The sequence below is a fragment of the Stegodyphus dumicola genome, chromosome 4 (genome assembly GCF_044657685.1).
Source record: "Stegodyphus dumicola isolate Sdum_Otavi_A_Nest chromosome 4, ASM4465768v1".
In the NCBI taxonomy this organism is placed as follows: Eukaryota; Metazoa; Arthropoda; class Arachnida; order Araneae; family Eresidae; genus Stegodyphus; species Stegodyphus dumicola.
Genome location: NC_140771.1, coordinates 141351987 through 141366530, shown reverse-complemented (window position 1 = coordinate 141366530; position 14544 = coordinate 141351987). Strand labels below are relative to the sequence as shown.

The 14544-nt window shown below is 31.6% G+C and overlaps 2 protein-coding genes across 3 annotated transcripts in view; one reads left to right on the top strand and one right to left on the bottom strand.

Annotated features, from left to right (window-relative positions):
* Nucleotides 1–2698, top strand: part of Brd7-9 (Bromodomain containing 7/9) — a 77979-nt gene extending 75281 nt beyond the window's left edge. Inside the window, exon 15 of the mRNA XM_035369204.2 lies at nucleotides 2222–2698. Within this exon, the coding sequence (XP_035225095.1) occupies nucleotides 2222–2536 (315 nt within the window). The 3' untranslated portion in view covers nucleotides 2537–2698. The remainder of the gene's footprint in view (nucleotides 1–2221) is intronic.
* Nucleotides 2699–6941: 4243 nt separating this feature from the next.
* LOC118197673 (uncharacterized) overlaps nucleotides 6942–14544 on the bottom strand; it is an 81623-nt gene continuing 74020 nt past the window's right edge. For both annotated transcript variants that reach the window (XM_085815560.1, XM_085815561.1), the window contains one exon: nucleotides 6942–11141. In XM_085815560.1, coding sequence (XP_085671686.1) covers nucleotides 11010–11141 — 132 coding nt within the window. In that variant the 3' untranslated portion in view covers nucleotides 6942–11009. The remainder of the gene's footprint in view (nucleotides 11142–14544) is intronic.

Here is a 14544-nt window from a genome sequence, read left to right as displayed (position 1 = left end):
GTGCATATTAGAATTTATACATATTTATGAATTTATTAAACAGTAAATATGAAATAAGAATTTTATTATACAATAAGTAAAATGATACCCTGCATAGCATGGGGGGAAGCAGCCTTTTTAACCCTTTGAGGGGTGGTATATAAAATAATTTAAATTGTAGCAAAATTTTGCATGAACTACAACTTATGGACCCTAAGGACACAAAATTGAGACTTAAAAAAAATCTACAGCGGAATCCTGAATTTTGAGAGCCGGAATATATTTTATACCGGCGCCCCTCTAAGACATTTTTTTCCAGGTAGCTGCCAACTGCTAATTTCTGTTTTTTAAATTAATTTTGCGCACTTTTGATGTGCTTCTGTAGTGATGAGTGCTTGAATATAGTTATGTAAGTCTAAATTTAAAAAAAAAATTATGTTTTTATGCACTTTGAGGATGCAACCCAGTTGAACATACTTACGTAAAATATGGGTAAAAAGCTTTTCAAAATGATTTAAATTCAATATTATTATTTTATAAAAAAAAAACAAATATAACACTGCATGCGTAAATCGTATCATGCTGTAACTGAACTAGTATAATATTACAAGCAGATGTAACTCAGCCGAAAATTTAAAAAATTTTAAAATGAAACGCTATGACTCAGCTGAGAAAGTATGCCGCATTTTTGAAGTTGTATTTTATGCTTTAGATAATATGTGGAAAAAAACCATGTTTCATATTATGATACGAAGAATCCCCCCCCTCGACGCGTACACACTTTAGATGATTGAGGACCGTAAGTGACCCCCCCTTTTTTTTGTAAATATAGGTAGTAATATATCTTTTTTTCAGGAAGAAACACCGTTAAACAATTGTATTATTTGATACACCTCAAAGCTCTTATTCCGATTTTCAACTCCTTTGGCTTCCTAGGGGCTCCTTTTCAACTTTTGGATAAACATGGCAACTAAAACGGGCCTTAGAAATATTTTCCCTCCTTTCAACAACTGTGAAAATTTATTTTGGAAACAACCTATCTGTATCAACCAGAGGGCAAATTTCTCTAGTCTTTCATCTGAAATTAACAAAGAATTAAAAAAGAATTTCCCTAAAGAATAAAAGCATTCCTTCAAATCAGCAGTTTTTGTGATTACACTATGAGATGGAACTTAAGTACATTTCCATTTTATGCATGCTCTCCCTTTTTGTGATCTTATCACACCTCACAAAGGGAAAAAGGCGTGACTCCCGAATGACAAATTGGTTGTCAATCACCTCTTTTCATTTTCCTTGCATTCTAGGATTTTGAAAAACACGAAGCAACGGGTGTCTTTTGGGGGCTAGCATGCCACATTTAACCCCTACAACTCTGTAAAGTTTTGACCACAGACGGCAATTTTGAAATCAATGAGTCTTTCTCTTGGGAAAGGGATAAGTGCTGAAATAAAAATTTTAGCTAAACACAGATGAATGAAACTTGAGCTGAGTACACAAAGAATAAATGAAACTAATATACTTGTATTTAGTCTGGCGCAGGGTCAGTAAACTCCCCATGAAAAAATATTTAATCCTAAATGACTTATAAATTAATCATGAAAAATTATTACATCATAAACTGTTATAATACAGAAATTCTGTCATGTCACAGAGTAGAAAAGGAGAAGAGTGGTGCTGCCATTTATTGGCGTGATACCCTCAGTGTGGGCGCTATATACCGGTTTTAAAATCGTATAAATAATCTTCTGTTAATTATCACTTTTGACTGAAATGAAGTAAATATATAAGATTCAGCATGTGTACGTCATATATTCGCAGATTTTGAATTTTTTCTTTCCCCTCCAATAGAATTTATCAATCTTCCAACATGAGACCTTGGAACGAGGTATATTAATTTCATAACTGAAAAATATTGAGCATTCATAGGGTGATGCTGCCATTTAGATTCGAAAGAATCTAATGGCATGAAATTCATGAAAATAGTTCTACTGTTATGTACGGAAAAGGTTGTGTAAATATTGCTAAATTTTTGTATGCTCCTTGTAGATAAAAATTTGTATGTAGTGGAATATTCATTATAATGAGTTAAATATAGAATGGCTCCATGAGCCACTCTTCCTCACTTCCAAGAAACCATCTTTGGAAAACACTCTGTTTATAGTTTTCATTCTAAATCTTAATAATTTTACTTTTTGAACTATTTATTGGTTGATGTGCATTAACTTACATGCTATTTTTTTAGCTTCCACCAGAAAATATAGTTAGTGTTGAAGGACTTAGAAAAGCCATGGGAATAACCTATTGCCCTACATCTGGACACAACACTGCAGGTAATACAAAAGGCTCGAAGAAAAGTGATTTGACTGGACGAAATATAGAGAATGATAGGACAGTTAATGATAGCTCATTGCGTGATGAAACAGTGCTTGATCATAGTTCTCCTCCAGATGTCTCTGCAGATGACAGGCTTCGGAATCAGGACTTAGATACAGAACTACGAGAATTTCTTGAAACAGGTCCAGTCCTGCGAGTTTGTGATTCTCCCACTGGATCATGAGTATTTTTCATTGTCTCAAAGAAGATGAAAATTTTCATTATCATATTTATATTTATTTTCCCAAATCTTTGTGAATATGTCATTTTGTATGGAACAGGCTTGTTTTAGTATCCTGTAGTGATTAAAATGTACTTTTATAAATAAAGCATTTTATATCAACAAGTTAGTCTGAAGCATTTCCTAAATTAAATAAATTTTGCCATCCTTATAAATTGAAACAAAGAGGAAGCCTCAATATGTAGTAACCCTGTTCTTTCAGAAATAAATGTATAATTTTTTCACAAAAATATTTTTTCAGCATATTAAACTATAATGCTGTGGAAGTCAACATGAGATGAAAAATATTATACACTGACTACCAATAAGTATTTGGACACCTGTCATAGAAAAGAAAAACTATATTCAAAATCAATAGTTGGTAGAGCCTCCAGGAGAGGTAATTACAGCATGGACCCTCCAGGGCATACTTTCCACAAGTCTTTGTATGACAGCTAGTGGTATTTTCTTCCACTCAGCTTGGAGAAGACATAAAAGTTCCTTCACCAATTTTCACCGATCACGGATCACGGATCACGGATTCCTTCACCGATCACGGATAGTGCACCCCTGAATTCGGCGATGCAACTCGTCCCAGAGGTTCTCGATAGGGTTCAGGTCTGGACTCTAGGCAGGCCAGTCCATTCGATGAACTCCATTGGCACCATACCAAGCCTTGGTTAACGTCGAAACATGACAACTGGCATTGTCGTCCTGAAAGTAATGGGTCCAACCCGTAAAACTGCCACGACGTAGGAAGCACATTGTAATCCAAAATAGTGCAGTAGGCATCGGAGTTGAGCTTACCATGAATGGGGACCAAGGGTCCCAGCCCATACCAGAAGAAACACCTTCAGACCATAATTCCACCTCCGCCAAACTTGACTGTTGGAACAATGCATTCTGGCAGGAGACGTTATCCAGGTACACGGCAGACCCAGACCCTGCCATCCGAACGGTAAAGGGTGAACCTTGATTCGTCACTCCAAAGAACCCGTTTCCACTGATCTACGGTCCAATTTCGATGTGCTTTGCACCACATTAACCGAGCAGCGTGGTTGGACTTTGTGATCAAAGGCTTATGGGCAGCAGTACGACCATGAAAACCAAGCAGATATGTTTCCTTACGGATGGTATTCATTGAAACAATACTCCCGGATGCCTGTTGAAACTCCTCGCGGATGAGGGCCATCGGTTGGGTGTGGTTCTTCCGAATTTCTCTGGACAGCACTCATCGGTCTCTATCACCCAGTTTCGTTGGTCTGCTGACTCGGGGCACATTCCGACAATCACAGCTCACCTTCCACTTCTCAATCACATAGGCCACTGTCGATTTTGGGTACTTCAGATTGCTAGATATGTCCCTTAAGGATTGGCCACATTTGTGATACCCGATAATTATACCTTTCTCGAAATCAGAGAGCTCCGAACTGCGAGGCATCTTGCATGTGACTAAAGCCGATGCTGTTTAATACACGATATATACCGGCGGAGTCCGTGACGTACCTTAGGACTGCAGATATCGTCATTTGCATAGGTGTCCAAATACTTATTGGTAGTCAGTGTATATATATATATATATATAAATGGTGAGGCGCTCAGTAAAATTTCATGAATTAGTTGTCATTTCTGAAAATGCAATGCTTTAATTATTACAACATTTAAGATTTCAAGATGGGTTAATATTGTTGCGAATTTTGTACATGGATAGATGATTTTAGTAAAATTATATGCGAAATTGTTGTATTTTTCTTTTGTATAATATAACATGAAAATCTAAAGGAGGAAAGCTTGCCGGAAAAATAAGAATACAACGGCAGTTCTATTTAACATTGAGTAAATGTGTATCTCGGTAATTTTGCAAGATATCGCCAAGCTGACAACGGTTTTCGTGACTAATTTTGTCATCAAATTTGATCTTAAATCATGACATCAAATTTGACATAATTTAACTGATATTTAAAATGAAGCATAATAAAGTTGTTCTAAATTTTGGTTTATTTGTTTATATAAACACAACAAAGCCTAAAAGGATTTGTCTGTTCCTTTCATGGAATGCTTTTTAACAAAAATGACTCGTATTTATCTTACACATGTTAAAATCTTAGTTTTTTTTTCCTGCGTAACATGAAAACGGGTAAGTCGTAAGAGTTCTCTATTAAGGCATCCCTCATAAAACAGTGGCCATATTGAATATAATCTATATAAAATGTTCATACATTGTTTAAAGTGCATCCTATAACTATCCCTATACAATGGTATTTTTTTCTGATATTTTACAAATATATTTAGTTTTCTTTTTAATAGTGAAAACTTGAATATCCAATAATGAGTTGTTTTTGTGATGCTATTGTCTCCATTGTATGCTTCTTTATTTACCCAGCTTACTTTCAAGAAGATTCTTGTTATGGCTTTATTTGGAAACAGTTAATCACTTATGCATGCTATATTTAAATAAAATCTCATGCTTCAGATCTTTATTGTTAGATATTAAAAAGGCCTACATTTTTATTTCATGTTTTTTCAAAAATAAGAATGATTAAATGTAGACTGAATAATTTATTATTTGAAGTATGTATACATATATGGGGTGACCCAAAAGTCTGTTAACATTTGAAAATTAATAATTCACTGAATAATGTAGTTAGAGTGGTAATAACTGACATGCATGCTTGAAAGGTGTTGGGTTTGACTGAAAGTAAAAGTGCTTAAAACGGCCATCAGATGGCACTTCATATGATAACAAAAGCAATAATTAGCATAATAATTTATTTTTAGCCAAGGCTATGTTCTTTATAACAAATGTTCAACATGTCGGCTATCATTTATCAACAATACTTTTAGTCAAAGGACAATGTTGTGAACAGCACTGTATAAAATATCTGTAGGTATGGTGAGAAATTTCGTATGATGTTTTCTTTTAGTATCCCATGTGAGGTTGGACAATCATGGTAGACTTGGAATTCAGGTAACCTCACAACCAATAATCACATGGATTGAAATCTGGGGACCTGAGAAATCAAGCATGACGGAAGTGGCGGCTCAGCATTCGATCCTCACCAAACGATGTGTGCAAGAGATCTTTCATACATGTAGCAATATAGGGTAGAGTGCCATCCTACCCCATATTGCTACATGTAAAAATCATACCTTTCAACCATTGCCTAGTAAAAATCATACCTTTCAACAGATCTTTCTTAGCTAGACTATGGATGATGGGATTCTGTATCATATCAGCGTAACTCACACCCATCACAGTGACAGTTTGTACAGCAGAACATGCGTTTCGTCGAACAAAAAGAATCTGATCAGGATTGATGTGATAAATCCACATCACACCATGACCAACACCCAAAGGCGAGGATAGAAAATTGACAGTCATTTCTCATACACGATTCTCGTGCGACATCACTGACATTTTGCTGCCCAGTACCATATGTTGACTTTTTTCGCTCAACAAAACCCCATGTCATTTCAAGCATGTGTGTCCTATAATATGAATGTATGCTTCAAATTTTGATGTTGACTTTTGTCTTCCCACAGATGGGGAAAAATACATCTCCTTTGAAATGAAATATCATACCTTTCTATTCCAAGATTGGCATTTAGTTCCTAAGATTTCCCATCTTTGTAATACCACAGTACTTATTACACTTTTAAATCAGATTTATTGTGATACAGTCTTAAAATAATTGTCTTGATGCATATTGTTATATGGCAAATTTATATAACAATAAATTTATATATATTTACTGTTATACAAATTTCATTTTATAATGTACAGCATCTTTCTACAGTTGCAGTATTATGTTCTAAGAAATGCTATGTAAATGACTATGCAATACTTAAACTAGCTTTGGAAGAATTGAATATATCGTGTTAATAACTGATGGTAATGAACTGTATATGAATTCATAAAGTCAAACTGAGAAACTTAAAATTTATTTTCGCTTTCTTGTTAATACTGGGTTCTTGCTACTGCCACTGCAATCATTACAGCAGTACTCATAGGGAAAATATTCTAACTGTGATGGAATATACTGGATTTCAAAATTTATTGAGGTTCATGAAAAAATTGATAACTTGGAAGCTTATGGAATCTCTGATATTGGATTGCAGTGAACAGGAACAAAAACATGGCCAAATTCTGGAAATGTCTATGTAAGTATTACATTTGCTGACATTGAAGTCTATGTTTTAGATTTTACGCTTTGTCAATACAACAATTTAGTTTTATGTTTTTGATCTTGCAAAGAACAAGATCTATTTGCAAAATGAAAATAATAGCCCTCTGAAGTGTTAATAATTATTGGTGGAAATGCATTTATAAATGAATGAACGTAGACAGCAAATAGGCATACAGTCCAAAAACTTATTCCAGCAAAGTTTTATTCATGAATATCATTATCCAAGACATTTTTATACCTGCAACTTTCTATTACTTTTATGTGGTTCATTATTCTTCATAATTTTTATTGCCACAAGACAAATTTCATAAATTATCAGTTAACACTTAATTATAAATTAAAGGAAATAACATTTTGTTTGCAAAGTTGATAGATGGGGGGCAGGGGAAAGAATTTCATTGAGTACCAGAAAGAAACCATGGAAGACACTGAGGCAAGAATCTTGGTTTCTGCAAAAAGCATAAACTGGATCTTTGAACTAAAAATTGTCTAAAAATAGTAGAATAGGATAATATGACAATCACTAGATGGAGAGCGAAATACTAGGAAGTGCAAGTTTGGATTGAGTTGCCAACTATTATTTCCTGAAATGGAAGACATTACTTGTGAAGGTTCCGATTGTCACAAGACTGATATCCAAGCATTTGTCCTTGCATGGCATCCCAGTTAAGCAGAAGACTGCATCATCGAGCAATATTAATTCTCTAAGATTATATTCAACTTGGAGGATAATAAGTTTTTAACCATGCACATGCATTCAAGTCTTTCATTGACGGCATCATCTTTTTTTAAATTAACTCTCCAGTGAATGATCACTGCAGAGATCTCGAATGAAAATTATCAGAGGGGTGCCTTATCAATCTATTTCATCCACTGGCTATGAGAATGCACATGTTACTTGCGTTTCGACAATTTGTTTAAATGAAAAGAGAGCTTATCCTATAAGTACCACAAGGGTAAAAAAGGTAAGATTGAACATTTACAGGCATTTATTTTCCTGAAACCGAAAAAGGCCTAGTACACAGAAGCAAAGCAACTATAATGAAACAGGCTCATTTAATGCAATGATTTATTTTGTGATGGATGTTTCCTAGGCTGGGATCTAGCCAGCACTCATCAGATTAAAGATATAAAGAACTTCTTTGCAGGAAAATGTACAGATCCAATTTCCTCGGGAATAACTGTGTATCTGCCTATCTCCAGACGTCTGTTCTTGGCTGAATTCTCTTTTTTTTGGGGGGGGGCAGTGTAAGTATTTTAAGACATATAATATAAAGACTAAACATTTGTCACAAGACTGATATCCAAGCATTTGTCCTTGCAGTGGCATCCCAGTTAACAGATACCACAAGACTGTTAACATCCCAATTAACAGATACCAGAAGTTCTTTTAATTAACAAGAACTCTTGTTAATTAAAAGTGTTTAAATAAATTTGATCACAATTTTTTGATAATTGAATTAAAAAACACTCAAGTGTATAAATTCATAATGTGAAAAGATATTTTATTATTCAATTTACATGCACAAATCACTGGCTACATCAAATTGAAATGTGGCCCTTCAGAAAACAGAAGGGAAGACACATTTGCGTCTGGATAGTCTGTGGGAACATCAATAGATGATGAACTACATAAATTAAATATACCACAGGATACCCCATATATTAGAAAAAGACATCATCTGCTGCAATCACATCACTTTGAGGGGAGATCAATAAATAAATAGTTTTCATCTATTATTTTTAAGTATAAACACAAGTACAAATCTAAAATAGTGTTAAAAATTATAGTGCCTAGGTCCTAATGGGTGGAATGTTACAATACAGTTAGATTTCAATTATGAAAATTAAAAAAAATAATCCTTTTTTTTAAAAAAAAAATTTATAAAAATAAACCAGTTTTTCAATTTATATTGCTTATATCACTGATAATTAGATTATTACATAGTAAGCTTAAACTACTGCTTTTTTAATAGAAAAAGTAGTAAAATTGTAAAACTCGCATTAGTACATGTTTTCACTTTAATTCAATATTTATATAATAATAAAACAACAGTTACTTAAAACAGTAACTTAAAACTTATTCAAAAGTTTAAATTAAATATTTGTATTTAATGAAACAGTGGTATTTATAAGAAATAAATTATACATTTTATCTAATGCAAACATTTGAATGTATTCTATTGGCAATACCAAATAAGAGATAAAGAGCAATTTATAGTCACTAAGTTCACATAAATTGTCAGAAATATAACCATTATATGAAATAAATACAGTTTTCCAATTGTATGCAACACTTTATTTTGAAAAGGTTATGCACACTTGAATATCATGCAGTTTATCACAAAATTTATATGTTTATAATTATCAAAAAGCATGAAATAACTATTTATATCTGAATAATGCAATTTCTTATTTACATACGAAAATTCCTCATTCCATTAAGAAATAAAAATATTAAATAAGACTACTGCTATTTTAAGCATACAATTTCTTTCTTTCTTTCTTTCTTTTTTTTTTAGAAGTTTACAGTACTATATACAGAATAATACATTAATATTGTGTAGGCTTAACCTGATAAGCAATTTGAAAACGTTAAAAACGTGTAATTTGTTACACATGCAAAATTAAATAAAACAGTAGTCGCAAGAATTTTGTATATACATATAAGGAAATTGTTTCCTTAATCTAATTTTATAATCCTTAAATATCATTTAATTTGGAAGAATGAACACAACATAACATCTCCTCTTCAATGTTATTCCAAAAGCAAACAGTCATCAATTAAAAAGGTAACTTTAACACAGGTAAAAAACAAACAATAAAGATAAATAATCAGATATGTTTGTAAACATACCATCCCCAAAATAATATACTCCATATTTTAGCATTATTTCTTATTTTTTTTTCATTTTTGATATAGTTCTGTTGTTTTATTATATACCTGCTAATGTCAATACTGCTAAAAGGTGTATTATTGTTTTGGCAAAAGTACAATTTATGAGATGATGGTTTTCATTTTGTACTACATAAAAATAGTGAAATATATATTTTCTTATAATATTAGACAAATATGATTATAATTACATAAATATTACTTTTGCACGTAATACATATTTGCATTACCTGCTTCATTTATAATTTTATTTTTATATGAAAACTGTTGCACAGATTACCAGTTATTCTCTATTCTATTTGATTATAAATTACTGATTAAAAAATGTAAATTACCATTCTGATTTCTTCAACTACAAAGTCTTATTTATGGTGTTTCTCACAGATGGCTTTATATAATGATCCTTCAATATTACAACTATAAATTATTATATGCAATTTAATATTAATAATACATGGACTGTGAATATGACTGCAATGTTAACAATCATATATACAATTTGCAAATTAGACTTATTGCTAGCATTCAAGAAGATATCAAGAAATACCCTGACATATTTTTCTTGAGAGAAATACCTCTCATAAAAAAAAAAAAAAAAAAAACTGAAAATGTAAAACAAAGATTTTCTAGTTTAGCTTGTCTTTCACTTTCTGATAAATTTACTCTCCACTAATTGTCATCAATAGTCACATATTTAAATTATTGAATGTAATGTGTTTTAACATTTTATGTTAACTTCATAGTCATTCCAACCACAATTTATATGTTGTTTATAAATACAGGTATTCGTGAAAGGTATATAGTAATGAAAATATGTTTCCAAGAAGTTGATTTCTGCTGTAATTGAGCTATATACACCACTAATTTTCTTACCTTTAGTGCATATAAATAATTTAAATTCTTTTAGAGTGCTCAAATGAAAATATGTGCTTCTAATTAAAATAATCTCAGTCAAAAGATTAAAAATTTTTAAGTTAAAAAAAACTTTGTGATCAGGAATCAATATTCATCTTCAGATAGGTCCTAATTATCAAAATAATTATAAGAGTTTCTAAATATAAAAGTAGACACACAAATTGCATCCTTGTAAGTGCAGCATTTCAACAACATGAACTGTAGAGAATGCTGCTTCTCACAAATACATTTACACAAGTTCTCTGCCAATTTGCAGGCAAAATGCTTACAAAGAACAATTCATAAAAGAGAAGACAAGCAATTAATGCCTGGAAATCTCCCACCTGTGAATTTAATAGGCCAGCAAAGTGACAGATGTAGCTCACAGCATAATGATGCCTGCAACTACAGACAGCAGATTGTGCTTAGGACATTCATGAAACACAGAAAGTCACAGATGTTATGTTGTTTCCGCTAAAGCTCCATTGTGATTGGGAAGGTTACTAAGTAAAGTACCATCTTCCATCACCACAAGGGGCTGAGATCCAGGCACAGCTGGCATCGCTAGGATGGTTTCAGTTTCTTCTTCATCCTGGGGAGGGGGGAGGAATAGATAAATAAACAAACAATAAAGTTTTATGCTTAACATAAATTTTTAATATATTTTCCCAATTATCTATGCCAGTAGTCTTCAAACTTTGCCGACTCACACAACCCCATCTTAGAAAAATAATATTTAAAGCAGATCAATATGTTATACATACTTTATGAAAAGAAAATTAAAAGAAAAGCATTGTATTTTTTATTAAATTAAAATTAATGTAGTTTAGCATTAACTTGTGTTCCATGTATCACCTACTATTTCATTATATTTAGTGACAGAGGTGTGTTTGCATTTTTTCACACAAACTGTCCAAATCCAGCTCTACTGTGTTATTTGCAGTTGCAATTCATATCCTGCATTTAATTTTCTATATTTCGTTTTTGTTACCACATACATTGAGAAAAATGTTTCAATAAATATTTTGTTATGAATGGCACTAAAATACGATTAGCTGTGCAAGAAATTTCTGGGTATTCTGCATGAATCTACAACCGAAAATTTTAAAGCTGCTTTTGTCAAAATTTAGATTTTAACGTCAAATCTGTTGATATATCAATAGTTTGTTCCATTTCTTTCATTGGCAAGCTTTCTTATTTATGGTAGCTTGAATGGATTTTTTTTATCCTGTAATATTTAATTTTTTATTTGGAAAAATATTTGTTTATAGTTTTCTTCAATTGAAAAAGGTGTGACATGTGACAACCACATGTTAAGTTTTAAAACTAATCTGTAACTAAATGTATCTTTATATTTTTTAGTTAATAACTGCTTTTAAACTAGTGTGAGTGCTATATAATTTCCTTTTTGAATTTTTATTTTGATTCACGAAACCCAGGATTCTACGGAACACAGTTTGAAGACCACCAATCTGTGTTAACTAATGTACAGATAATGAGTAAACAGAGATAATCTAAAAACTCCCTCATACCAAATGCTGATTAAAAATGATGATAAAATGTAAAACATATTATAAGTTTTTAATCTAGAAATATATATATGATACAATTTATATAAAAATTCTATATAAATAATAGAGTTTTTAGATATACAATACAAAGTCTTTAATCCGGAATGATCTATAATCCGGACCGCAAAGCTATAAACTTTCTGCACACTATTAAATGCATTTACGCATGCGCATTTAATGTATAACGGACGGTATAAGCTAGGCTAAAATTACCTAATTATCTATTTCAGTTAATGTTACAGATTGCGTTGTTCCTTAATCTTCTAATTGGATCCGGCTTATTATTTTTTGCAGATTGTTAGAGCAATTTTATAAAAAGTAAGCTTGAACTCTTGATTATGTCAAAAAGAGTTTCCAATTCTGGAGCTGCTAAAGGATCTACAAAGCAAAAGCATGTTTTGATGTACCGCTTCCAATAGTGAAGAAAGTGACAGAGAGGTTATCGAAAACGAAAACATTTCAATTGACAAGTTAGTCAGTATTCCCGACACAGCAATTACAGGACTTGAAGAGTGGAAATGTTTCATAAAGGGAAAGTATTGGCATAAAAAACGAAGCAACTTAAACAACTTACATTGAAAGAAATGCTTAATAAAGTAAACAAATAAATATTAAGCTTTTTTTTTTTTTTTTTTTTTTTTGTAAATTTTGATTCCCTTTATATCATAACTGCTCTGTATTTCATAAATTACGGTTTCATATTTTTAATTTTATAATTTCTGCATGCCATCTTACTAGATTTAAATTGATCTATAATCTGGGCAAACCCCTAATCCGAAGTCCCGACGAGTCCGGATTAAAGACTTTGTACTGTAGCTGTAATGAATTAGAAAGGTTTATTGCATAAATAGAGTGATGAAACTTGTAGACAGATGCAACCGTAGATTCACATAATTTTATTACTGGGTGTAGCTCTTGGGATGCATGTTCTGATTCACATATTAACATGAGTGCAATCTGCAGCCAATCTTCATAACGTTCTTTGAATGAAAATTACATCTTAAGACATAAAGTGGAGGACAGAGAGAAAGAAGTAAGCAGTGCTATCTTAGCACAAAGCAAGAGAAGCATAACAGTGGCTAAGCCTCCAGTAGAAGCACGGGAAAGTCAAAATGTTTTGATTCTCAATTGAATTCTTATTTAGAGATTGGAGAAAAGGCATCTACTTTGTAGTGTTATGTAAGGTCTTATTACATAGATTAATTTCAAAATTTTAGGTTGATATGCTATAAATAGCTACTATTTTTAGGACAGACTGGAAGTACCCAAATTAAAATGAAGACTAGATGGGATACTGCAAAATTAAAGCCAGTAGTTTGCTTTCATATTATTTTATACCTTATTTACACCCCCCCTCAACCTCCAAAGAGAAAAAGGACTCAATAAAAAAAAAAAAAAACTTTTACGAAAAGGCATTAAAGCATATGAGCATTAAAGCAAATGAACATAAAGATTCTATATAATATAATGACAAAAATGAGAAAATTTTTTTCCTCAAGGTTCCTTTAGGCTTCACTATGTCCTGCCATTTTGTTCAACTCTCTCATATATTACACATACTAAATGATACATAAAAATGTAATTTAGAAGTGATAAAAAAACATAACATTACATAATATTGAAATTAAACATATATTTTGAATTTAGAAGTTTGTGAGTTCATTTTCTCTCCAAATATCATAAAGGACTGTTCTAAATTTGGGTTCTAAATATTTCAAGGATTAATTGTAAAAGTTCACAATTCTTGAAAATCGTGAGTAAAAGTATTGTATTCAATATAAGACCAAAAAATGTCTTATACATATCCACGAAATTACATTAAAAATAGTTATTTACTCATTATAAAACAATCCACATTTTCTTATTGTAAAGCAATGGATTTTAGAAATTAATACATATAAAAAAGTAATAAAATACAGTAAAGAACAAAATAAACTTTTAAAGTTTATTTAAATAAGCTCTAAAATGGGCAAGTCCTCTACAAGCAAATCAGCATAATTACTTGCCGATGACTGCAGGATACAAATACAATAGCAAATAAAAACCTCCACTCCTTATATAAGGTAATTTACCTTTAGCATTAAATAAATATATCAAAGTTATTAATTATGAATTGTGGCCCACAATTATTCTTCAATATTACATACTTTTGATATAAACATGAAAATTCAAATATCCCAAAAAATTACGACTAATAACTTGCATATTCAAGTTAGGTCTTACAAATTTAGTCAATAAAAATTTTACATTTTCACATACACAAAGAGAACAATTTTAAATGTATGCATGAATGTGCAGCGATTCTTTGTGATGATTTGTGAATGGTGATGATTGCAATTATAATATATGTTTAAGCACAGACAGAAGATGTGTAATAAAGAGTAAATCTGAAAGTCGTGTCAACAGAAGAAGACACAGTCACAG